General features: G+C 43.6%; 1 protein-coding gene across 2 annotated transcripts in view; it reads left to right on the top strand.

Moving 5' to 3' along the window:
• CA10 (carbonic anhydrase 10) overlaps nucleotides 1-25529 on the top strand; it is a 536417-nt gene that overhangs the window by 493219 nt on the left and 17669 nt on the right. For both annotated transcript variants that reach the window (XM_032280090.1, XM_032280089.1), the window contains exons 6-7: nucleotides 20263-20358; nucleotides 24726-24798. In XM_032280090.1, the coding sequence (XP_032135981.1) occupies nucleotides 20263-20358; nucleotides 24726-24798 (169 nt within the window). The remainder of the gene's footprint in view (nucleotides 1-20262; nucleotides 20359-24725; nucleotides 24799-25529) is intronic.

Below are 25529 nucleotides of genomic sequence, written 5' to 3'. Positions count from 1 at the left end.
AGAGCCATCACAATGGCTATGGAGAGACTGGCTTGGGGAGACCTAAGGTTGGAAGCAGCAAGGCCAGTTAGGAAATGATGCAATAATAAGGTAAGACGACTTGAGGTCCTGATCTGAAGCAGTAGCACTGGGCCTAACGAGGACAGCAATAGTTGCAAGAACTGTGAAGCATTTTACAAAAATCCACAGAACTTCGTGACTAATGAGCTCTCACGAATAAGGAAGACAAAAGAGTCTCTGTAGGCGCTCGAGTCTATAAATATAGCACTGGGAGGATGATGGCCATGTTAGAGGGGACGCAGGAGGAGGAGGCGGCGATTTGGAGTGGAGCTCGGGGTGGCAGGATAGCGAGCTTGACTGGGGATAGGCTACTTGAAGTACAGAATTCCCACTGAGTGCTCATAAGTCCTTCTTTCATAGCCACAGTGATTCACCACAGCCAGCTGAGGTAGATGCATGGATTACCTGGGGCCATCCCTTGTCTCTAGCATTGGGGACATCAAGGTTCCTGCTTACCAAATGCCAAAGGAAAATGAACACAAGAGAAGATCCAGGGCTGGCTGGGACAAGGGGGTTCATTTTCTCATCACTGCTCAACCCAGCTCTGAATTCGTGGACCAAGAAAGCAAAGAATGGCCCTTGCCTGAAACCATCCAATGTGATAGGCATTAAGGCCACAAGACTGTTCAACTCAGACCAACAGCAGAGGTGTGCGTTTTGTCTCAGCCAAGACAGAGTCAAGAGTATCCGTTTCTTGGGTATGCCTTGGAATAAACTAAGTTGGTGGAGTTCTTCTTCCAGGTTTTCCCTCCTGCAAAGCCATTGGAGCTCCCTCCCTACTAGAAAGAAGCCAGATCTTGGGGAACTCATTTTAACTATTCTGGGAGAAGACTGGGACTGGCAGGGTGAGGGATCTAGGCTGGTAGAATTCATTTCTGTTCAGTTCAGCTCCCCTGGGCAAATGGCGTGGGAATCAAGAAATGAGCTTTTTCTGAATTTCTGAAGCCCTTCCTGGGACACTGGAGAATACTCTGAAAATACTGCAGGCTCTCTGCAGTTCACCTTCATTCTGGTTTCTGGTTAAGAGCCAGGCTCTAATATTAGGCTCCTGGGGTCCAATTTCTAGCTCTTCAACTTATTGGGTAAACTACTTAACCTCTAAGGTTTGGTCCCCCAGCCCCCGCCACTCTGCAAAATAGGCATGATGAAAACGTTATTACCTAACCCCATAGGGGATTCATTAGGAGGATCAAGTAAGATAATGCTTATAAAACACCAAGTACAATGCCTTGGGGTTGTACCCAATAAATGTTATCTGTATTACTGTACTAACTTAGGCCAACTGATCCCAACCCAGATACTAGTTACTCATTTGCAAAACAGTGACTAACCTATGGACTGCTAGTGAACTTTATAGCTCTGGCATGCTGTGTTCCTGTATGCACTGGGCATTGAGCCATCTTCGTGGTGGTGGTGGCAGCAGTAGTATTGCTTGCCTGTGTGTGTCTGTGTGTATTTTGGAGAAGAGGTAATAAGAAATGTGGGAATATAAATAAGGTTCTTGAGTGCCTATTGCATGTCTGGTGGATACTAGGTGTTTTACATGCATTAACTTATGTAATCCTTACAACAACTAGGGAAATAGCCAGTATTATCTTCGCCTTAAAGATGAAGTTCAGAGCCGGGCGCGGTGGCTCAAGCCTGTAATCCCAGCACTGTGGGAGGCCGAGGCGGGTGGATCATGAGGTCAAGAGATCGAGACCATCCTGGTCAACATGGTGAAACCCCGTCTCTACTAAAAATACAAAAAAAAATTAGCTGGGCATGGTGGCGCATGCCTGTAATCCCAGCGACTCAGGAGGCTGGGGCAGGAGAATTGCCTGAACCCAGGAGGCGGAGGTTGCGGTGAGCCGAGATCGCGCCATTGCACTCCAGCCTGGGTAACAAGAGCGAAACTCCGTCTCAAAAAAAAAAAAAAAAAAAAAAAAGATGAAGTTCAGAGAGGTTAAGTCAATGCCCTAAGTCAGTTATTAAGTGGCGGCAGCAAGGCTGGGGTTAGATTTCTAACTCTTCTTACTACTCACAGGCTATGGAGGAACTGCTACAAGCACAAAAGTTATCATTTAAAGCACAGTCAGGTCCACGTTTTAATGTTACAAGAATTCAGGAGGAGGAAGAGAGGAAATTTGTATAGGAAAATCCAGGAGGCCAGTATGGAGGAGATAGCAATTTAGGAGGGGCTTTCCACTAACAGAATTACAGCCAAAACAATGGCCATTCTGGATGGAGATGAACCACCTGGACAAAGACCCAAATGTGTGAAACTGTGGGGCATGTTTAGGGGGTATCAAAGAGCCCCTTCAATGACAGGTACGTGTTATTGAGGAGGAGATGAGAGAAGGCTGGAAAAGTCAGAATTGAGCTGTGGAAAACACTGAGAGACAGCTCAAGGCAGGGAGCCCTGAAGGTGGGAAGGAGACAGCATGAGCAGCTCTGAAGAGCCAAAGACTGTTTCCCAATCAGAACCTGCAGGAGAGGGCTAGTGCTGTGTCTGGGGTAGCTCCTACCTAGAAGACAGAACCCAAGACTTACAGCTGACAGATACACCAAGCCAGCTGTGCCTGTTTCTCCACAGCTGGCATGAAGTAAAACATTGCAAGAATGCAAGGGGACTTCCTTCCACAGGGACTCATTTAGCCACCCACTAAGCCTGAGTGACAATCCCAAGTCCCAGAGCACTTCCACCCATTGGAGGCCAAGTAACTTAGTACTTAACATTCTGTCTTTGGCATCAGGTACAAGTTCTTCTTCCATTAATAACTGTGTGACTTGGACACATTACTTAACATCTCTAAGCCTTGGTTTCCTTAACTCTGAATTGGAGGTGATAAGGTTCTCATACATGGAGTTTTTGTGAGGATTAAATGAAATAATGCATGAGAACTGGCTAGCACAGCCTGGCTCACATTATAGCCCAATAATGTTCGCTAGTGTTCACTAGCTGTGTTGTTACTCCTTCGGAATATAAGAGATAAATGCCTGGAAACTTGGGGAAGTATGGATGATCCAGATAAAGCCAGAGAAAGAGCTGGAATGCAGCTCAGGAGTTATTGAATCCCTCAGCCAGTGCCGAGCAAGAGATAAATTCCCCAGGTTCACACATAAATTGGTGTACCAGAGATTCCAGGAAAAAAAAAAAAAAGAATGTGGACCCAATCAATCAGAGAAGCTCCTCGCAATCCCTGGTGAGAAGGGGCTGCTTCTGTGGCCAACAAACCAGGTCTAACATGTGGCTCTGCCTTTTACTAACCAAGTGACTTCAAGCAAGTTATTTCACCTCCCCCACCTCAGTTTCCCCATCTGCTAAATGGGGACAGTAATCTCTGCCTGTACATGTGTTGTGAGAACTGAATGAGATGACTTCTGTAGGGCATTTAGAATCCTGCTAGCACATGGGAAACTCTCCTTAAATGGTAGCTACTGTAATTCTTCTAAATGAAGATCAGGCAAGATTAGACAGGCAGATAAGAGTAGAGAGATGTGTTAGTCCATTTTCACACTGCTAATGCAGACATACCTGAGACTGGGTAATTTATAAAGGAAAGAGGTTTAATTGACTCACAGTTCCACGTTGCTAGGGAGGCCTCACAATCATGGTGGAAGGCAAAGGAAGGCCAAAGGGACATCTTACATGGCAGCTGGCAAAGAGAATGAGAACCAAGTGAAAGGGGTTTCCCCTGATAAAATCAGAACTCATGAGACTTATTCACCATCGTGAGAACAGTATGGGGGAAACCACCCCCATGATTCAATTAACTCCCACAGATCCCTCCCACAACATGTGGGAATTATGGGAGCTACAATTCAAGATGAGATTTGGGTGGGGACACAGCCAAACTATATCAGGAGGGTACACCAGACAAAATCAGCAGCTTGACCGAGTCTACAGATGGAAAATAAACTGTGTTTGGGAATCAGAGATCAGGATTCAAGTCTAGATATGTTGATAAACAACTAAGTGACTTTGAGTCCTCAGTCCCTCCTGTCTGAAAGACAGTTTCAAAGCACCCTGGTCTAATTCACAGAAGGGCTATAGTTTGGGTTCAGAAAGGAAGTGGGCAGGAAGACACATTGTAAATTATAAAGCTCTGCCTGCAAGAGCTGGTTTTCTCTCTCCCTAGACTGAGAACTGCTTGAGGCCAAAACTGAGACTCCATCTTGAAATTGCCCCTCCCTGGTATAGTAGTGGCATGGCATGGGTGCTACCACTCTTTGGATGGGAACCACACTGTCCCCACTCACCCTTGGGAATGCCTCATAATCTGGATACCCAACGGGTGAAGACCTTTCCCTCTAGCTGACCTAGTTCTACTGGAAACAGCTTTTGCCCTGGCAAAAGACAGAGGTCCTAAAGGGAGCCATGGCATTTGGGGGTAAACCCTTTGCTGACTGGCTGGGCCTGGGTTACAAGGATAGGGAGGAAAGAATGAAAAATGGAATCTGCCCCAGAGAGACTGGGACCAGTGGTTTCCAAGTAAAGTCACAGTGCTCTCACATACACAGAGATACACTTGGAATGGATACTGAAGTCTTAATATAGACTGCCCACATGCCTGTTCCCAAGTGCTGTCAGCAAAATGCTGTCTCTGTTTCCCTCCCCGAGTATATTTTGGAAGCTTAGGACAAGGGCACCATCTGGACTTCCCTGCAGTACAGTGAGAGTAATTTGGCTTTCCCTCCTCCTGTCTCCTTTCCCCACTCTCACCCCCAACTCACCTTTCAGTCACAGGACCAAAGATCCTTCTATAAAATAAAATCCACTAGGAAAGAACCAGCCGCATCCACCACAGAGGTGACACTGAATGACCACACAGGGTGCAGCAGGAAGGATGTTACAACCCACGGTCATTTTTTTGTTGGACCCCTAAGACACTGCAGCCTTCATGAAGATGCTCAGCAGAAATGTGTAGCACAAGAACCTATCATTCTTTCAATTTACCAAAAAGGAAACTGACTTTCCTAGCCACAGCCCGCCATCTGGGCAGAACACACACATACATACCATGAGGGCTGTTTTCAACATACACATACATACCATGAGGGCTGTGTAGGGGGTATTTGGGATTGACATCATGATGGAAGTACTGCAAGCAGTTAGTGGGAGTGGTGCAAAGGTTCTAAAGGCCCTACAAGCATGGGACGGTCACACGCAATGAAGACTTGTTCAGACCCCACTGTTCACTGGTCTCTAGTAAAACTGCCTGGGGAACAGGGGGAGAGCTGGATGCTGAGATTTAACTTGCAAAGGTCCTTTCATCAGAGTTCATAATTCCTTCTTCACTGTGGTGTGTCCTTGTGGCTCCCTCCCTCCTACGTGGCATGTAAGAGCCTGTAAAACAGGTGTCATTGTCCTCTAGCATTTGGCTTCATTTCAAATTGCAGCAACAGGTGGCAATCAATGTGACTAACCCTAGATTGTTCAAATTAGTTCCTGAATCAATGCTTTTGTACTTTTCCACATAAATACGGGGACTTTCTTGGTATGTGATATTTCTTGTCATTTATTTTCCAATAATTGGATGAAATGTGTCTTGTTTCTTGGGATGAACTAATACTTTTCTGTGTTCGCCAAAAGTGGTTTTGTGCTCATTACTCATCTTTTGTAAACTTCTTGGATGCTTTTCCCAATTTTTCAGAAGCCTGTGTTGGGATCTCCTATTCCCCGCAATCTGAAATGATACATCATTTTCTTATTTGCTTTTTAATTAAGAAAATAAATCACTAATTTGTGGTGCCTTGTATAGTTAAAATATTAATACTCAGGCAGTTATTCAAATTACTTTTGTCAAGTACTGGCATATGAGAGACGTTATTAAATTTGGGTGATTTGATTCCAGGGTTAGGAATGCCTGGCTCACCAAGAACCTAGGCAGGCTCTGGAAGGGCAGGAATAGGGGAAAGATGGCAGGCAGTTGGCAGTGTAATTTCTGGAAGAATCAGATGCCACAGTGAGGAAATGTGCTATATGGCCAGGCATGGGGGTCATGCCTATAATTCCAGCACTTTGGGAGGCCGAGATGGATGGATCACCTGAGGTCAGGAGTTTGAGACCAGCCTGGCCAACTTGATGAAACCACATCTCTACTAAAAATACAAAAATTAGCCGGGCATGGTGGTGTGCACCTGGAATCCTAGCTACTCGGGAAACTGAGGCAGGAGAGTTGCTGAACACAGGAGGTGAAGGTTGCAGTGAGCTGCAATCACACCACTGCACTCCAGCCTGAGCAACAGAAACAAAACTCCATCCCAAAAAGAGAGAAAAGAAAAGAAAATGTGGTATAGTAAAGGGTCACTTCTCTGTCGAGTTTTCAACTGAGCATTAGAAACAAAGCTGCTGTCATCAACATTCCTTACTCCTGCACGTGTCCCCACTTCTCCATCTTCAAACGTGTGATGACTTTCCACTGTTCTTAGGATAAAGGCAATATTCTTACCAGGGTCTCCAAGACTGAATGCGATCTGTTCTTACCTTTTTCTCCTGGGTCAGCCTACCTCATTCCCCTTCCCTTCTGGACTCCAGCCTCTTCCTCTTACACATGGTCTTCCATGATGCCACGGGACATTTGCACGTGTGCCTCCTACTGCCTCAAAAGTCTTCCCTCTTTTTGTCCCTCACGCCCAGCACAGTGCCTGGCAAAGGGAAACACATAAAGATTTGTTGGAAGAATAAATGAGTGAAGATTTGGGTTGCAGTTCTCAGGTTTGAGATATTTAGTTTCATTTGAATTTGGTTCAATTTGACCTAAACACAATCAAATGGAGAAACCAGAAGTCACAAAGTGGCTGTCAGGAGGCCATGGGACTAAGCTGCACATTTATATATTTTTTGGCCATGGTCCTTGCCTAGCCTTCTTCTCTGTCAATGCAACCAGCCTGGTCCCACAGTCACCCATTTGCAACCCCAGGCATAAACATGCTGCCTACTGAAACTTTGGTTTAAATATTTGGTTTTGATTCCATGTACAGTCACATACCATATAGCAACATTTCTGTCAAAGACAGGCTGCCTCTGTGGCAATGGTCCCCTAAGATTATAATACCATATTTTGATGGAGACTTTTTCTATGTTTAGATACACAAATGCTCACCACTGTGTGCAGTAAAATTGCATATGGTATTCAGTACATACAGTAAAATGCTGCACAGGCTTGTAGCCTAGGAGCAATAGGCTATACACATACCATCTAGGTTTACATAAGTACACTCTATGATGTTCACACAATGACAAAATCACCTAATAACGCATTTCTCAGAATGTATCCTGGTCGTTAAGGAATGTATGACTGTAACTTAGTTGACTTTGATGGAAAGTTAAGAGGCAACATCCTATATTTCCCACCAATGTTTTAGAAGAATCACAAACCCTGTCCTTAAAATCTCCATGTTTTCCAGATAAAGACCCTGAGGTCTAAAAGGGGACAGTGACCTACTGAGCACACACACCTACTGAGTGGAAGAGCTGTCATTTAAAACCCAGCCCTGTGCACTTTCTAGTATGCATCCCTACAGTCAATCCACTGCGGGTTTAATGGCTTTGAAAGAAACCAGTATATGTTTCTGCTTTCTAAATATCACTCTTTATGCAATTAATGTGTACAAAATCAAGCCTAGTTTTGTGAACATTTTATCCAAATTGTTGTGCAGCTTCATTTATGAGAGGAGAGAAAACCCTCCTATCTACTAGATGTTATATTTTCCATGAATAGGTCAGTTAGGAGAGTAGCCACCTAAAGTGACCCTTCTGAATTAACCCTGAGTGAATAAGAGGGCTTTGGCAAGCAGTGTGTGAGGTTCCGTCTTTCCTTCCTCCAGGATGGGGACTAACTGTGAAGTGAGCTAGGAAGAGTCTTCTCAGTCAAGCCTTTGGTGTGCATCTATTATTACAGGTAGTGAGTCATTGCCTTGGATATTTGACAAATCGCATTCCTCTTCAATTTAGTTATATCTATACTGGTGAAGCTATAAACCTTTATGAATAACTAGAAGAGGATAAAACCTTGCATTGTGGTCCCCTGAAATGTCATTCAGTCACACGGTGCTCTGGGCACCACCTCGCCGAAGCGTTCAGAGCCTTTCTCAGCATTCCAGAGACATGCTTTGGCCCAAATTGTCTCATGATCACCGGGAAGCTCTCTTCCTCATTCACTCCCGAACTCAACCTCAGGCAAAAGACATCCCAGGTATCAGATTGAAGCATTGGATTCTTTTTTTTTTTTTTTTGTACAGTTCATCCATTTAAGTGAGAAGTAATTCCACGAAAATGGATCTTAATTTGGTTAGATGTATGTAAACATAGGTAGTCCCTATTGAGATGTTCATGGCCCCTTTTTTTCCTACTTCATTCAGTTAATGTGCAAGATCACACTGGAAGATTTCTCCATCATTGATTTACCCTTAACTCCTGATATGAGCCCTACTTGATTGTAATAAATTATTTTTAATGCCGTTTTCCACTAGCTAGTATTAATTTGGGCTTTTTGCATATATGATTGTAAGATATATCTTATCTTATAATCTCCCCCTCAGATATCTGCTGGAACATACTTGTAAACCTATCTGGACCAACACTTTTTTGTGGGTAGGAGATGACCAAAAATAATTCTTGCCTTAATTCGGATGAACTACTTAACATTAAATCCCTAAATTAGTTAAAACAAAGTGAGTCTTTATTAACAGTATTGATGTGGATTCTGGAATGACTTAATAAACACTTAACAAAAATGCCCTGTACATACCAGTACAGAGGTTCTCAAGGGGCAAACTCTTCTACAGAATCGACAAGAATCGTTAAGAGACAAGGTATAGAGTTTGAGACAGATTCAGTGTATCTATTTTCATAATACAAGAATATGGCTACAGAAAGAAAAGGCTGGCAAAATCTTCTTGGTAGTCATCTGACAATAAGTAAGACATAAACATGAATAATATATGGCCACTCAAGAAATACAGTCCAAAAGTGTGAATGGCCTGATTTTATTGTTACTTATGGAACTTCACAAGTCACCTCATCGTTCTAGGGCCACTCTCTTTATCTAATCCCCAGCAGCCAGACATTTTTAATAATAATCATGGCAACTCCCATTTAATGAGGGCTTACTTTGTGCCAGGCACTGCATTTGAAGCCCCCTTTATCTCATGTGTACACCTGAGCTCATTTAATCAGCACAATTCTTTGAGTGGTTATGTTGTCATCACAGTTTTGCCTGTGAAGAAGCCGAAGTTCAAAGAGACCAAAAGACCCAGCGCTTGAGCCAAACTCTCTTCATCCATGCCCTGTGCTGTGATGAGTTTGAGGTCATAGGGGCTTGGGGAGGACATAGGCAGATGCAGAGAAAAAGAGGGCAAGTTGTGGGATATCAGTGAGGAGGAGCATTAACTAAAATCAGCAGAGGTTTCAAAAGGACCTGCAGACCTCACCTTTAATTCTTGCATGGTGGCAGCCACTGCCTAGAAGTCACTTCTGGGAGGATCTAGACATCACTGCAGGACGCACATCCTGCTCTGGCTCTCAGCAGCTTCTTTAATGAGAAGTGGAAAGCATACAGATGCTTTCGGGAAAGGATCATAGAAGAAAAGTTGGCTTCTGGAAGCAGCTATTTCAGAATGTTTCAGGAAAGAAAAAAAAAAGCATTACAGATCATCCCTGATTCTTTTTTTGCTGTCTTTTTTCTTTTTTTTTTTTTGCATTTTAGGTTTTGGGGTACATGTGAAGAACATGCAAGATTGTTGCATAGGTATACACGTGGCAGTGTGATTTGCTGCCTTCTTCCCCATCACCTATATCTGGCATTTCTCCCCATGCTCTCTCTCCCCTACTTCCCACCCCCCCCCCGCTGTCCCTCTCCTAGTTCCCCCCAACAGACCCAAGTGTGTAGTGCTCCCCTCCCTGTGTCCATGTGTTCTCATTGTTCAACACCCACCTATGAGTGAGAACATGCAGTGTTTGATTTTCTGCTCTTGTGTCAGTTTGCTGAGAATGATGGTTTCCAGGTTCATCCATGTCCCTACAAAGGACATGAACTCATTGTTTTTTATAGCTGCATAGTATTCCATGGTGTACATGTGCCACATTTTCCCTGTCCAGCCTATCATCGATGGGCATTTGGGTTGGTTCCAGGTCTTTGCTATTGTAAACAGTGCTGCAATGAACATTCGTGTGCATGTGTCCTTATAGAAGAATGATTTATAATCCTTTGGATATATACCCAGTAATGGGATTGCTGGGTCAAATGGAATTTCTATTTCTAGGTCCTTGGGGAATCGCCACACTGTCTTCCACCATGGTTGAACTAATTTACACTCCCACCAGCAGTGTAAAAGTGTTCCCATTTCTCCACATACTCTCCAGCATCTGTTGTCTCCAGATTTTTTAATGATCGCCATTCTAACTGGCGTGAGATAGTATCTCAATGTAGTTTTGATTTGCATTTCTCTGATGACCAGTGATAATGAACATTTTTTCGTATGTTTGTTGGCCTCGTGTATGTCTTCTTTTGTAAAGTGTCTGTTCATATCCTTTGCCCACTTTTGAATGGGCTTGTTTTTTTCTTGTAAACCTGTTTTAGTTCTTTGTAAATTCTGGATATCAGCCCTTTGTCAGATGCGTAGACTGCAAAAATTTTTCCCATTCTGTTGGTTGCTGATTCACTCTAATGACTGTTTCTTTTGCCGTGCAGAAGCTGTGGAGTTTGATTAAGTCCCATTTGTCTATTTTGGCTTTTGTTGCCAATGCTTTTGGTGTTTTGGTCATGAAGTCCTTGCCCATCCCTGATTCTTTATGTGTGTTATCTATTTCTCTTGCTCGCTTATACCCTGCCAAGTTCCTGAAAGACTGTGACATTGATTATCTTGTTTTATTCTCATGACAATTCTTAGATGCATCCCTATATTATGGATTAAAAAATAATTAGAGGAGCTAAGTTACTTGGACAGAAGAGGTGTCTGACTAGCCTCAAGGTCTTGCATTTTCCAGCATGATTCTGTACCCAAATATCTGACTCTACATTTGTGCAAACTGCCATATAACTTGATGAAAAACATGCTTTAAAATCCAAGTTTTTATTCCAAAAGGGAGAAGTAGGAAAAAAAATCCAAGTTTTGTTCTTTTTTAGGGGAAAAATAATTACATTTCACTCTGGTTTTCTAGGTTGCTTTGACAGCCAGACCACATTTGGGGGGGTCTTCATTCAAAAAAACTATGAAAAAATTATTTTTAGCCATAATTGCATTCCATGTCCTACAATGAAGAAAATCTCATCACTGGGCAGACCAGTGATAACTGCCGAACTTTAGAGTGAGAACGTGGCGGTTAGTAAACATCAAACTGCGTTCCTCTCTGCAGACTGTGTGTGCTCTTACACATAAAGACAAACTTGTTAATGACTTTCTATAAATAAGTTCTAGCTTATAATTTTTGTTCCAGCAACAGCTGCTGAAATGTGATCTCCCCTCAAATACAAAACACCTTTTCTTCTTTCTTTTTTGTAGAAAGACCCTGTTTGCATACTCTAAAGTAAAATGAATAGTCACTGTCACTTTTTGGCCATGTGACCTCAGAAGAGGTGCTTAACCTCTCTGCCTTAACGTCTTCCTTTGCCTGTTTTAGGAACAAATGTGGTGATATGCATGAGCTCCTTTAAAATATGGAATATATAGCATTCATCTATGGACTTCTGGGATCTGGCATAAGGTGGGCATTTGGAACCTGTATGTTGAGTAGAATTAAGCTCACTTGAATTGAATATTCCTTGAAAAGTCTAAAGGACCATAGAAAGGTGACAATAGTAATCATCGTCACTTAAAGGAAAGGGAGAGCTTAATGCTTAGGTTCTCTCAACATGTATTTTCCTTTTTTCTGTATAGAACTCTTACTGGAAAACATAAGTCCTGGAAGTTCTTTATTTGTCTCCCAAATTTAAACTAGCAAAGGTCAGCAAACTACAGTCACAGACCACATCTAGCCTATTCTGTGTTTCTGTAGTTTTACTGGAACCCAGCCACGCCCACTTTTATATTTCATCCGTGACTTCTTTCCTACTACAAAAGCAGAGTAGAGTAGTTGTGACACGTACTGCAGAGCTGACGTAGATACTACTATTTACCATCTGAATCTTTACAGAAAAAAAGTCTGCCGACCTTTGAATTACAGTGTGAGCCATTCAGAATGCATTTCTTTTTAACAGTTCTTGCTTCATGCAGTGTCTGAAACACAGTGGGTAGTGCTCCAATAAGTGATACCTTCCTCAAGATTCTTTGAAGAACAGACACGATGTCAGGATCCACAAAGGAGACCTGCACATACCTAACCCCTATTTCTGCAGGAGCTGAGGCTGTATTATCTATTGCTTGTATAATAAATATTGCATAACAACAACAATAATAGCTAATATTGGATGCTTACTGCCAGTCAGGCCCTGGGCTAAGTGCTTTTGTATATTCAGTCTTAGAGAATAATCACACAGTTCTATGAGTATTAGTTACAAATTATTATTACTATCCCTGTTATAGATGAGAGACTTGCTCACCTAACGGTACCCAGGGGTGAAACCAGGCTTTGCAACCCAAATAGCCCAATGTGACACTCAGTGTCTTGGTTCCCATTAGAGATACCCTTTGGAATTCCAGACTGTTCTTTAACTGTTCTCAGCCAAGCACCTTGCTCCCCCCATCCCTTGGGACATCACACTTCATTGTACAAGACAGCCTGCACTGCTTCATTCATTCATTTACCAATTATTTCTGCCTTGATACAGTTAATATGTACCAGGTACAGTGCTGGGTATAGAGGATGTCACAGGGACCGATATGATAGGGCCCTTGCCTGGATGAAGCCTGAAGTCTAGTGAAAGAGGTGAGCATTCCTCAGTCCCACAGTAAATGTCAAGATAAAACTGTGATATGTATTTTGAAAAGTACAGAGTGCTATGAAGGTGGGTTGTGGGGATCTCCCGCAACAGGTGACCCTTGAGCTAAGATAAAAGGAGTTCATAAGTAGGAGTCAAACAGAGAAGGGAGGGAAGGGTATTCCCTCCCTTCTCTTATTCTTCTCTGAATAAAAGAGCTCACTCATATTACCACATTTGTTCCTAAAATAGGCAAAGGAAGACGTTAAGGCACAGAGAGGTTAAGCACGTCTTCTGAGGTCACATGGCCAAAAAGTGACAGTGATTATTCATTTTACTTTAGAGTATGCACATAATGTCTTTCTACAAGAAAGTAAAGAAAGAAGGAAAGGTGTTTTGTATTTCCCTTCTCTGTTTGAGGGAAGGGAAGCATAAGAAACAGAGTAAGAACAGCTTCTGGGAAAGGAGGAAGCTCAGTATATAAGAGAGACTGAAAGACACCGAGCAGAACACAGAAAACAAGGAGATGTGGTTAGAAAAGTCAGGGGCCACAGATGTGCATCTTTATGTTACAGGCAGTGGGAGGCCTCTGAGATGGTTAAGCAGGGGTAAGGTGACAGCACTGTCACTCTGAACGCCATGTGTGGTCTTCTGTTACAAGGCTGCTCTTTCGCGTTTCCCAAAGGGCTTCTGCTAATGGAGCATCATGCTGAGAAAGGAAATCTATGGTCTGAGAACACAGCCCGTTGCCCTCCTGAGGCATGAGGGGTGAGTGAGCAGCCCCCGGCATGCACTGGTGCCTCACCTTGCTACCAAAAAATGAAAACTGTTGAGACCTGTACAGCTGAAGCTGCTCCCAGCTTAACCGATGACAAGTGTGGCTTATGTCAACTTGGAAGCCTGCTTGCAGCTGGTCTGCTCATTTAACACAGAGGAGTACTTCTCTGTTAGCTTGAAAGCTGAGCTACTGGTCACCCAAGGCCAATGGTTTTCAGGATCCCACTTCAATTATGTGCACAGGAGAAGCTTTGCCTCTGGTCCCAAGAGAATTCTAGGACATAAGTGAAATTCTTCATCACTCTTCGGATGCAATCAAGAACCCCTACCTTGGCCTGCCAAGATCTCCACAGTCTTCTCCTGCCTTCCAATACAATTTCTTCTTATACCACTCTCCCTTACTTAGGAGTTGCTCAGTAAACACATGTTGAATGACTGGATCTATGAATGACTGCATAATCATGGGCAAAGACATAGCTCCTCTTTGATCCTCACTGTCTTCATTCTTTAAAGTAATAGGCTGAGAACTAAGGCCTTGGTTTTCTCTAAGACCCCTTCTCAGACTAAGACTCTACAAGATGCAGAATTGGTATTCATTCAGCAAATGCTTGCCAACATCTGCTCTGAGCCAGATCCCATCACTGGGGGTGTGATGATGAGTATCCATGGCTTGAGATGTTTGCCCAAAAGTAGAGACACACACACAGAGAATAGTTTCAAAATAGCACATGCTTGAGTATGAACTCAAATAGTCATAGGAACTGGGCACAATCCCAGCTCTGCCACTGTCTCTCAGAGGGTTGGTGTCCCCGTGACTCAAATGGAAATCATGGCACTAAGTCATGGAATTTTTCAAGAATTAAATGAGATGTTTCTGCTGGCATCATCTCTGGCACAAAGAGGTGCTCAACAAATGTTGGTGATGATCATCAACAAGTGGTGATGATGACGAACTTTGACGACGATATTCAGCATGCACGTGACTGTACCTGGTGTCTGTGGTTTATATCTGTTCTGATCACCCAGTCCCCATGCCATTTTGGTTGCAAAATATTTTGAATTCTGATTAGTCAGAGTTCTCTAGACAAACAGAATCAATAGGATATATATCCAGATAGATAAGAGATTTATTATGGGAACTGGCTCACACAATTATAGAAGCCAAGAAGTCCCACAATATGCAGTCTGCAAGCTGGGGAACCAGGGAGAGCTGATGGTGTAATTCCCAATCCCAAACCACAGGGAAAGAGGTGTTCGAAGTCCCAGAGTCTAAAATCGAAAGGCCCAAGAACCAGGAGATTTGATGTTAAAGGGCAAAAAAAGAGGGATGTCCCGGCTCAAGGAAAAAGAATCCTCCACCTTTTTATTCTATTAATATCTGCAATAGATTGGAAGCTGCCCACCCAAAGTGATAGGGCCAGATCTTTTTTACTCAGCCTACTGATTCAAATGCTAATATCTTCTAGAAGCACCTGCATAGTCACACCCAGACAATGTTTTTCCTACTATCTGGGCATCCCTTTGCCCGGTCAAGTTGCCATATAAAATTAACCATCACAAACTTGCCTCCTGGATGACAGCACCGAGGAGAGGAGAGAGGAGCTGCACTTGGTGCTCAGAGTCAGTGCTTCATGGAAGGAGTCCTGGTGCTGCACTTGGTGCTCAGAGTCAGTGCTTCATGGAAGGAGTCCTGGAGCTGCACTTGGTGCTCAGAGTCAGTGCTTCATGGAAGGAGTCCTGGAGAAGATGAGACACAAAGAGAATCGTTTCAAAATAGCATGTGCTTGAGTGTGAACTCAACTAGTCATAGGAACTGGGCACAACCCCAACTGAACTATGAGGTAAAGAAGGGTAGGAAAGGCTTCTTCAGTCCCCACTGTGCCCTCCTCCACACCATAGAGATCTTTCAAAAGTGCACATCAGCTCAATTGGTTTCTTCTTTACCTCCTGTGACTTCCCATTGTGTTTGGAATAAAATCAAAGCCCCTCACCATGGTCTACAAAGCCTTGCATGAACTGGTTCCATCTTGAGCCACCTTCATCCTTTCCCTGCCATTCTCAGCTGCTTGTCCCTATGTCAGGCTCTTTGCCTTGGCCGTGTTCTCTGCAAGTGATACGCCTCCCTCTGATCTTCCCATACCTGGCTCCTTCTCATCATGGGAATTCAGCTCACATGTTAGCCTCCCCAAAGGCTTTCACCAACTACACTACTGAATGTTGCTTCCACTTCTGCATCCCTGCCCCCATTCTTTCCACTACTGCCTTTCACTTTGTAAGTCAAAATCGTGTTTTGTTTCCTTCAAAGTTATCTTTGCCACCATCTGAAACTATCTCTAAGAGGGCAAAGACTTTCTCAGTTTTATTCCAACCGACCTCAGCTCATAGTTGGCCCTCAAAGATTTTTGGAACCAATGAATTCCTGGCCTGTGTAAAGAATTGAAGTGAAGTGGCCTTTCTGAGATGAGAACACAAGAACAAGTCACATCAGGTCATGGAGGACTTAGATACAGAGAATGCACTGGAGCATGGCACCTGCCATGTTGGAGCCTCATGACAAGACTGGTAGTATTCTTCCTGGAAGACTGCCTGACGTTTCTCAGTCTTGCATTTCCAGGAAGCTTCTCTAGGAGGATATTCATGTAAAATTAATTTGAAAAATCAAGATTATAAAATAATTTCCAGGAATCCAGGTTTAGCCCTTTCACATGGTAATTCCAACTAAACTAGCAGAAGCCCTCAAGGCATCTCTTTAATGAACGTCTTAAAGTCTTGAACTTGGTGTTTAATTAGCATGTCATCATTAGTCCCCAGAGTTTGCTCTCATTGTCCCTGCAGTCTTAGTCAAATCATGTACTTACTCAGACAGTTGAACAATCACTGATCATCTGTTTCATATCAGACACTCCGATTACTCTGCATAAGCCTTAAAGTTGGGGCTCAGTTAAAGTATAGCTTAGGGCCCATCTAAGTTATTCAAAATTCAGACTTTATAGGGTTGAGATTTAAAAGTGTTACCTATAAATGGCAAAAAGTAATACACAGGCATCACCGTCAGAACCTGTCTGCCAATCTGATACTCTCTCCCTAGCGGGACGTGATTTGCACATTGCTGCTCCCCAAGACCAAATTCATGGTAGGAAAAGTGGTGAACCCCCCTTTTCTCCAGACCTACATGGACTCATGCATGTTGTAAGTGGTTAGTGGGTACTGGGTTGGCATCCTTGTGTCTGGCTAGGGAAGAGCAAAGGCAGTAGCTGCAGGAACTGTGACCACCACCAACAGAGGCCTGGGAGGCAGTAGAAAAGCAGCACACTTTTTTCATGCTTGAGCCCTGCTGCTGGTGCATGAACTGGTACAGGTCCCAGGTTACCTTTGATGCCCAATTTGTGTTCTTACATCTGAGAACAGAAAGCCTGACAACTGTCAAACTGTCTCCTGGACTCTTCTGTTGCTCCTAGATGTTCCATTGCCAGGGGATTCTCCTGGTGCCACCTCAGCACACAAACATACACATTCTATAAACGCAAAGACCTATAGACCACATCTCTGCCTTAATAGCCATCACATGACACCAAACTCCCCCAACCCCCACCTCTACTTTCTCCTGGCTCCAATCTGCCCTCTTACAGTCCAGCCGGTTTTCTCATTCCCTGCTCAAAGCCCTTCTATTGCTGTTGTTCTAGGTCTTCTATGATCTGGGCTCAGCCTGTCTTCCAACAAAGGTGATGCATGGACTCCTTAACCCACCCAAGCTAAAGTGGATAAGGGGTAAACAGCCAGATAAAATAGGACTCTGCTCACCAGCCAACAGTATCTGCTAAAGCAATGCTTCTGCAACTTTAGCATGCATTCAAATCACTAGGAATTTGAGAAAATGCAGATCTTGATTCAGGAGACCTGGGATGGGGCTCCAGATTCTAACAAGCTCCCGGATGCTGAGGCTGCTGCTGATCCCTAGAGCACATACTGAGTAGGCAAGCACTATGTCATCTTATTAACATCTGACTGGGGGTCAGAAAGAAAATGCTCAAAACTCATACTCAAAACAGATTTATTTCTAGAATGTATTAACTCTATAAAGTCACCAGTTTTGTAAAGCAAAAGGTCAATTTCATATGGTTCAACCTAACACAATAGGCAGTCCATCAGCAACTGCTAATAGAAACCAAAGCTCCTGGTATCAGAATCCTAGCCAACTCACCTTAGAATAGAGAAGAGGCATGACTTCAGATCAGAGTTTTAAATGTGTTAACTTAAGCTGAAAGCAGAGCACAGCCTCAGCCCTGTACTCACCAGCCCCTTTCTTACAGCTCCTAGCCCCCGAAAGAATCCCACCCTATGGGGCATCCCATGGCCCAAGAGACTTCTTCCTGCCTTTTTCTGGCTTGCAAGCTGGACCGAAGGATCACGTCACTGGATTGCCCTTCACTTCCCTGCTCTGGTGCTCAGAATATGCTGTAACTTCAAGGCATGCCTGGCAGCACTGGTGCATCCCCTGGCAGTTTTGTTGGTCACCTGTATCAGTGGGAAGAGCTTAGCAGATGGCAGGATGTGTTTTATTCTCATTAGACACTTACTCAGCACTGGAAAGGATGTGTGCTGAGTGTGTGAGAACCCCCTAGTCCCTGGTTCTTCCACCTGGCAACACTTCTGCACCTGGAAAAGTCCTGGTTGTGTGGGGTGTAAGGGAGGGGAGATTAAAAGTCCTGCAGAGGCAAAGCAACCCCTGCCTGTGGTTGCCTTACTGGTGGCAGAGTAGCTACTGTAGAGTCATCTGTCTCCATTGGCAAAACTCATAAGTGAAAAGCCGGTAAGCAAACAGGATATTTCAAGAGCATCAGTAACATTTCTGTCTTCAAGAGAAGTTCCACTACCTCAGGAGGTTCAGGATATTCTCAGATTCAAGGTACTGTCCATCTGATTAGGCACTGATGGGATATTCATGTTCATTGGTTATGTTCCACTTGTTCTCAGCTCCAACTTCCCTCTAGCTGGCAAGCTTTTGATGAACACAAATATCACCCCAAATCAATTAAATTAGAATGTAAGAAGGTATAGGCAGGCACAGGTGGGCTTTAAAAGCACCCAGGTGATCTAGATGTGCAGTGAAGTCTGCAAACCACTGGGTTTGATATAGATTTTTTTCCTCAAAGTTCAAGGAAAAGCATCTTTTTTGATCATCACATTTCTCAACTTCTAAAACTTCACCTTTTTTAATGCAATATAAGATCTTGGCAATAATGAGTATTCTCATACTTCCAGAGTCACAAATCACTTCTGCATGCACTGCCTTATTGGATTCTCAGATCAGCCTGTGGAAAATGCTAACACCATTACAGAAAGATATATGATGTGCTTGCTGTGACATTGTTTATAAGAGACAAAAAAAAAATAGAAACAACCCAAAAGCCAGTGAAAAGATGCTTAAATATGTTATGGGGCATTTGTGCAACTGACAACTCTATAGTTATTAGGAAGACTTGGGGAGGTCTATATGCATAGCTAAAAACTACTTTTAAATTTGAAAAAATCAAGTTCAGAAGCATAATTATTAGTCATCCCTTTTCTATGTTTTAACACTTACTGTGGACTAGCAGATTGTTTTTTTATACCTATATGTGTTTGATTTATAGGCACAAAACAAGCATCCACAAGGATGTACACTAAATTGTTCATAGTTGTATGTACAACTTGGACTAGAATTAGAAAGAGGTGGCTGGGGGCATCACTTTTTTTACTTCTGTATTTTAATTTGTTAAAAAATTTTGCTTCCATACTGTTAAGAAAAAAGTATTTTAAAATCACAGCCTTGAGATGAATTTCAAGGAGAGAAAATCATACCCATTTTTCAGAGGAAACTGTCGATTCCAGTGATGAGGGGTAACTTGATCATGTGGCTAAAAATTGCTGGAGCATCTGTTTCAACATATATGTATGTTGATACACAATTTTAAAAAATGAATTTTAAAAAATTAAGTAACAGGGAGAAGGCTCAATGGGTAGACTGCTGATCCTTGTTGAAAGAGGAGGAAGTCAAGTCCTGCACAACCAGATGACTGGGGCAGGCTGGTGCGTCAGAAGCCCGATCCATCAGCTACTACTGCCTCTTGCAGGCTGGCCAGTTTCATCCCAGGTCACGGCTGACTCAGGACCTAACAGCTCCCTGTTTGCTCCGAAGCTGCAAGGAAGATTTACTGGCTGCCTGTGGCAGCTGTTGGTGCAGCAGGGAGACTACGTCCACCCCTGCAGGACAGTTCCATTCCTAATAAGGAAAATTCACTTTACACACGCTTTAGGGGAAATGTCCTGCGACGGAGCCAGAGCGAGATGGGCTCTGAGCTTATTAAAAGCATGTTTGTTACCGGAAAACATTTGCAAATATGTATGGGTATTTTTGTGTGCATGTACATGCATTTTACACGCATACATACACATATCCCTCTGAAATCTCTTCAGTTAGGATTGTCTTCCAAGTTGTTCCTCAATATACTTCGCAGTTCACCCTTATGTCGGGGCAAATGCTATGCCTCCTACCATTTCATGTTGGATTATTGTTCTGATTCTCGTTTTTCCCTCCTCCCAGGTGCAGCTCATCCACTATAACCATGAGCTATATACAAATGTCACAGAAGCTGCAAAGAGTCCAAATGGATTGGTGGTAGTTTCTATATTTATAAAAGTAAGTCTCTTGCATTTCTTCATTCTTCTCTTCTCACCATCCCCACCTCAATCAGAATACCAATTTACGGTCTCTGTTGGAGTTAGAAATATTAAAAAGGGGTGCTATCCATGCCTAAGAAAACTACAGGGTGGTGACTTTTATATACACGAGATTTATGGAAAATGAGGTCCCCTGCAGTGAGATGCAAAAATGATAAGCTCCATTTCAGAGCATCAGGGCCTGAGGATTCAAGCAGCTTCTGTCCTAGAAAGAAAAAGGGTGCTGGAAAAAGGAGCAGGCTTTAAGACCCACCTAATGCAATTAAATCAGAAGGATGTAATACTAGAAGGGTGGGTGGCTCACTAATGCCCCACAGGATTAAAGTCCTGTTCACCATTCAGCTGCCCCTTGTAAACACAAGAAGCGGCAAGATGTCTCTCCCCTCCAGGTACTGCACTAAATAGCTCCTTCCAGCTTCCCCGAAGTTGCTCTGAGCATCATCTTTCTCTCTCTCTCCTGTTCCTTCATAAGCATCCCTGGCAATAAGATCACCCACAACGGCTTTATAACATTATAAGGAAACACCACATCTCCCTAACAGTCAACAATAACAACATAAAATCTCCAACCAAGCACATTCTAATTTGTTAAAGAAAATAATAATACCAATTATCTTTAACATTTTAGCAGATGTAGAGAGAAGCAGGTATGCAAATTTTTTAATAAAAAAAGAAATTGCTTTTCTAATTGGAAAAATAAAAATTTTAAAAAGCAATGTGTGGCAGTTCCAAACATTGGCAGTCACTCTGCTAGCTCCTGGCGAAGTTTTGGCCAGATCATGAGAGAAAGTGCCCCAATTAGAACAGGGAATCTGATGGAGATGATCAATAGAAACCCAGCATTTGCCACCACGAAGTTTTAACAGGGATCTAATGATGACATCATCATTACTCAGAAGAATGGGCACTACTCCCTCTCCCTGCCCCCCAAAAGCCTTTCCCTGTGCAACAGGCATTTCACCCTCCCCACACATCCACTTCGTACCCTGTCCTAACTTCCTCACCCTCCCCTCGGTCAGATCAGGGCAGATCTATGCACTGGGCAGGGGCTGAACCGAGCCTCTATGACATATTGCTATCCCTGGCCACTAACCTCAACCTCCCCTGGTTTGTCCATCCTTTGGTTTGTCATTTGCAAAGAGAGGAAGGGATATTTGGCCAAGGAAGCATATTTTTAGGCTTTTGTGCCTTTATGATACTTGACATGACATCTCAAAGGAAACTGGTCCCAGCACAGATCCTAATCGTATCTGTAACTCTCTCCTGGCATCATCACAAACCCGGGACTAATAAACAGTAGATTTCTCAGTGCCAGACACTATGATATGCATTTTACACCTATTTGATTGTTTAATAATAAACTCAGAGGTTGGGCATTAGGGTTGTATCTTACCGATGAGTAAAACAGTTCAGAGAACCTTTGGCATCTCACCCAAGTTCAGGTCACTTATAACAGCCCAGCCAGGAGAGGACCCAAGTCTTCCCTGATTTAATACTCATGACCTTATTCTCATTCTACGCCTCTCCAATAGAGCTGGGAGAAAGCAACTAGGGCAAGAAGGGAGAAAATGACATTTTAAAACATTCTTCCCATTCTCCCCAAAACCCCAGGCTACTCATAAGCACAGGGCTAATTCCTTTATCTCTTAATCCAGCCCTGATTATGGCATTGATAACCAACTTGTGCATTCAGCCTGGACTGCACTCACTGTGAAGCCTGTAGATATGTCACAATATTGTCATGCATGTCCAGGAGCTCACCTCCCCCTGTGGCTTTCCCAGCACAAATCCTGCCTGCCCCAGCAATGCCTGTCCTTTGGAGGGTGTCTCAACCTTGGCCCTGACGTTGCCTCACTTGGATGAAAGCTTGAGGCAGTGACTGCCATCCTGGAAGCACAGGCACATTACAGCTGACAGAGTGATGGATACGCCAGGAAGCCAACAGCAAACTACTGGTGTGTTTCACAAGCGTTCCTATAGAAACGTCGCTCCCACCAAGATCACGACTCGCAGTTAGGGTTTGTAGGTCCTGGCTGCTTGCCCACAGGTTGTTGAAAAGAACTTAAGCTGTGGACTCTGAGGTCAGTGAAGGGATAATGACTAGCTCCTGCATCTTCTCAGGTCAATTTAGCCCCTAGAGATGAAGCCATTCTTTCCCTGAGCAGACCTGAAGCTTTCTTGCTAGATCTCAAAATAAGCCACAATATTTTTGTCTTTGCTCCACATAATCAACTCCCAGAAAACCAACACCGTGAGTTATCCAAGCTGTGGCTGACCATTAACTCATCTCAAAATTCTGATGGAGCATGGGGTACTACCAGCCAGCCGTCTGCTAGGCACTGGTACCCAGAAATGAGATGAACAAAGCCTTTGGTCTCTAAGGGTGCACAGCCTCTTGTAGTTGTCCTCCCCTCCTTCTGAACTCTCTGCCCCTTCCCTTCCCAGCAGGGTGGGCCGGAATGGGACATAACAAGCCCCACATCCTAGTAGTTTAGCCCATTGCCCTGGCTAAAAGCTGAGCCATAGAAAAGTTGGAGTTACTGGCTTAAAGGAGGTACTTGCTTATCTGTGCATTTTATTTATCTCTGTCCTCCACAAACCCCCACCCTTGCTGTGACCACAGGGGACTGAGATTTGGCTGTAATTGCTGCTCAATCACACACCATTAACTTCCCACTTAAGCTCACTTATACCAAGTACATATTTTATCCTCTCGCCCACGCAGCCAACACACTAGAGCCCACAAATCATCTGTGTGCACTTTGGAAATTTTTCAATTATTTTTAATCAGCTCAAAGGGGTCTGATCCCAATGTGAGGGCTGCCCAGATTCACCAGGTATCAAAAAGCCCAAGGCACCAAGGGAATAAGGTAGATGGCAGATCCCTTACCTGCTACGACAGTATATTCCTAGCCATCTTTCTTTCATGGGATGCATCAGCACCAGAAGTAGGCTCCAAGCTATTTTTTAAATGGCTGAAGAGGTTGTCAAAGTAAACGCTGTATATAGCACTGAGGGGAGCGACAGTATTCAGTTTGGGACTTTTTCTATTTAGGGGTAGACTTTTACCTCCTCTGGGCTTTGTCACTCACCAAGCTCCCTTTAGTGTGTGTCTCACCACAACACAGCCAGGAAACTGCAAAAAGAGAGACAGATGGAGGGAAAATAAACAGTCTGTGCTTTCTCCAAGCTAAAATTACCTGTTGCTTATCTAATAATAATAATCATCTGCTGCAATTTTTCCAACCCTCAGATAAATCAGATGTAAAATGTTGATGTGTCACAACATCCGATTAGCTGCTGAGGCATAAATTACAGGGCAGAGCTACGCAAGGTAGGAGAGAAATGATCAGGATGAATAATGGTCCTCCGGAAAAGACTGAGTAAACGGGGGTTGTTAAGAAAACCCTTTCTTATGTAGGGCCACATCACAGTCTCATCAATGATGGTTCCCTAGCTGAAGCCCCTGGAAACCTGGTTTCTTCTCCCTAAGGAGGAATTTGAAGCTATAAGGGCATAGGCATAAAATGGGAACTGATCCCTGAACATCTGGTACAATGTTTGGCCCATAATAGACCCTCTGCAAGTATTTGTTGGATGGATGGAGGATGGATGGTTGAATTAACATGGCTTATGGTATAGTCAATTCATGCAATAATGAGCAGTGATATACCAAGGTTCCATACTACTTTTCAGTTTTTTCCCTTTTCCTGATACCTCTATTCTGGGTACTCTTTCTGTCCCACTCTCTACCTAGATAAATTTCCCCTTCCTAACATGGTAGTCTCTACCTTGCTTAAAAGCCTGACATGATCTGCCCCTGCCAATCTCTCTAGGCTCACCTCCCATCCTTCCCCACACCCTCAGTTTCAAGTACACTGAAGCCCTTGCATGAGCATGTCCGGTTCTCACTTCCTCATGACCATGTACTTACAGATTCTCTGTATGAAATGCTTTTCCTTGCCTTTCCTCCCTTTCCACACTCTACCACCAAAACACTTTGTGAACTTCTACCCATCCTCCCAGATTCATGACTTAGATTCTCAGGCGGTGGGCAGTCTTTCTCCAACATCATTACACCAATGACTCAATCGTAGCACTCTTCACATTACATGAGAATGATTTGTTCATTTACCTGTCTTCCTCTCTAGACTAAGGTGTCCTTGAGAGTAGGGACTCTGGCTTTGATCTCTGAATTTCCAGCTGTCATTGTGTTTGGTTCATGGTAGGTACTCAGTAACTATGAGTGAATAAGTGAATGCAGGGGGGAGATGTTTGTTCTGCAAGAGTGATGCCCAGTCATTCATATTTTCTTTTCTCCTCCAGGTTTCTGATTCATCAAACCCATTTCTTAATCGAATGCTCAACAGAGATACTATCACAAGAATAACATATAAAAGTAAGTTTGGTTCAATTTCCTTTACGGCAACTATTCTATAAAGGTTAGTCCTCCCTGAAGGCAGAAAGCCAGAACTGATGATCTCCATGGGCCCTTTGCAGTTTCATGATGCTGCAATTCTGTCGGAAGTCACTCTGGAGAGTGGGGTTTGGCTAAGAGGCAGCTCATTTAGAGCAGAAGTCCCCAGGGTGCCTTTGTCATCCATGCCTGTCTAAGGCGGTAATGATTATGGTGGTCATCATTATCCCATGGATTGGTAATGAGTGAGGGGAATCTGCTGGCTGACATGCTCCACCATGTCAGCTGGCCACAGTTGGGGCTTTGCCAATTATGGGATTGAGAAAGCACTCATCAGGTACTCTGCATCCAATCTCAACACTTACAGAAGCCCTCAGCTAGACCAGTTGTGTGTGTATGGCTGGATCTCCTTTCCAGGCAGAGACAGGATGGCATCTCTCTTATCCACATATGTGGCCCATGGATGTAGAGGACTCTGTCCAGTTCCCTTGGGTTTCCAGAGTGTTTTATCCCCAGACTCCTTAAGCAGAAAAGAGAGAACAGTGCAAAGTTAAAGGAGGAAGGAAACAGGATACTGCTGCCATCCCCAGCACTCCCGGAAGTTGCAGGATTTGGGAAAAGTTCTGTTAGATAGTGCACACCAACAGATGAAAGAAATAAGTATGAGAAAAGAAAACCACCTTTACCTAATTAGGAATGAGCAGGATACTGGG

The sequence above is a fragment of the Sapajus apella genome, unplaced genomic scaffold, assembly GCF_009761245.1.
Source record: "Sapajus apella isolate SASKATOON/1434 unplaced genomic scaffold, GSC_monkey_1.0 scaffold12, whole genome shotgun sequence".
Lineage (NCBI taxonomy): Eukaryota > Metazoa > Chordata > Mammalia > Primates > Cebidae > Sapajus > Sapajus apella.
Note: the sequence above shows the minus strand (reverse complement) of the source record. Positions and strands in the feature narration are given on the sequence as shown.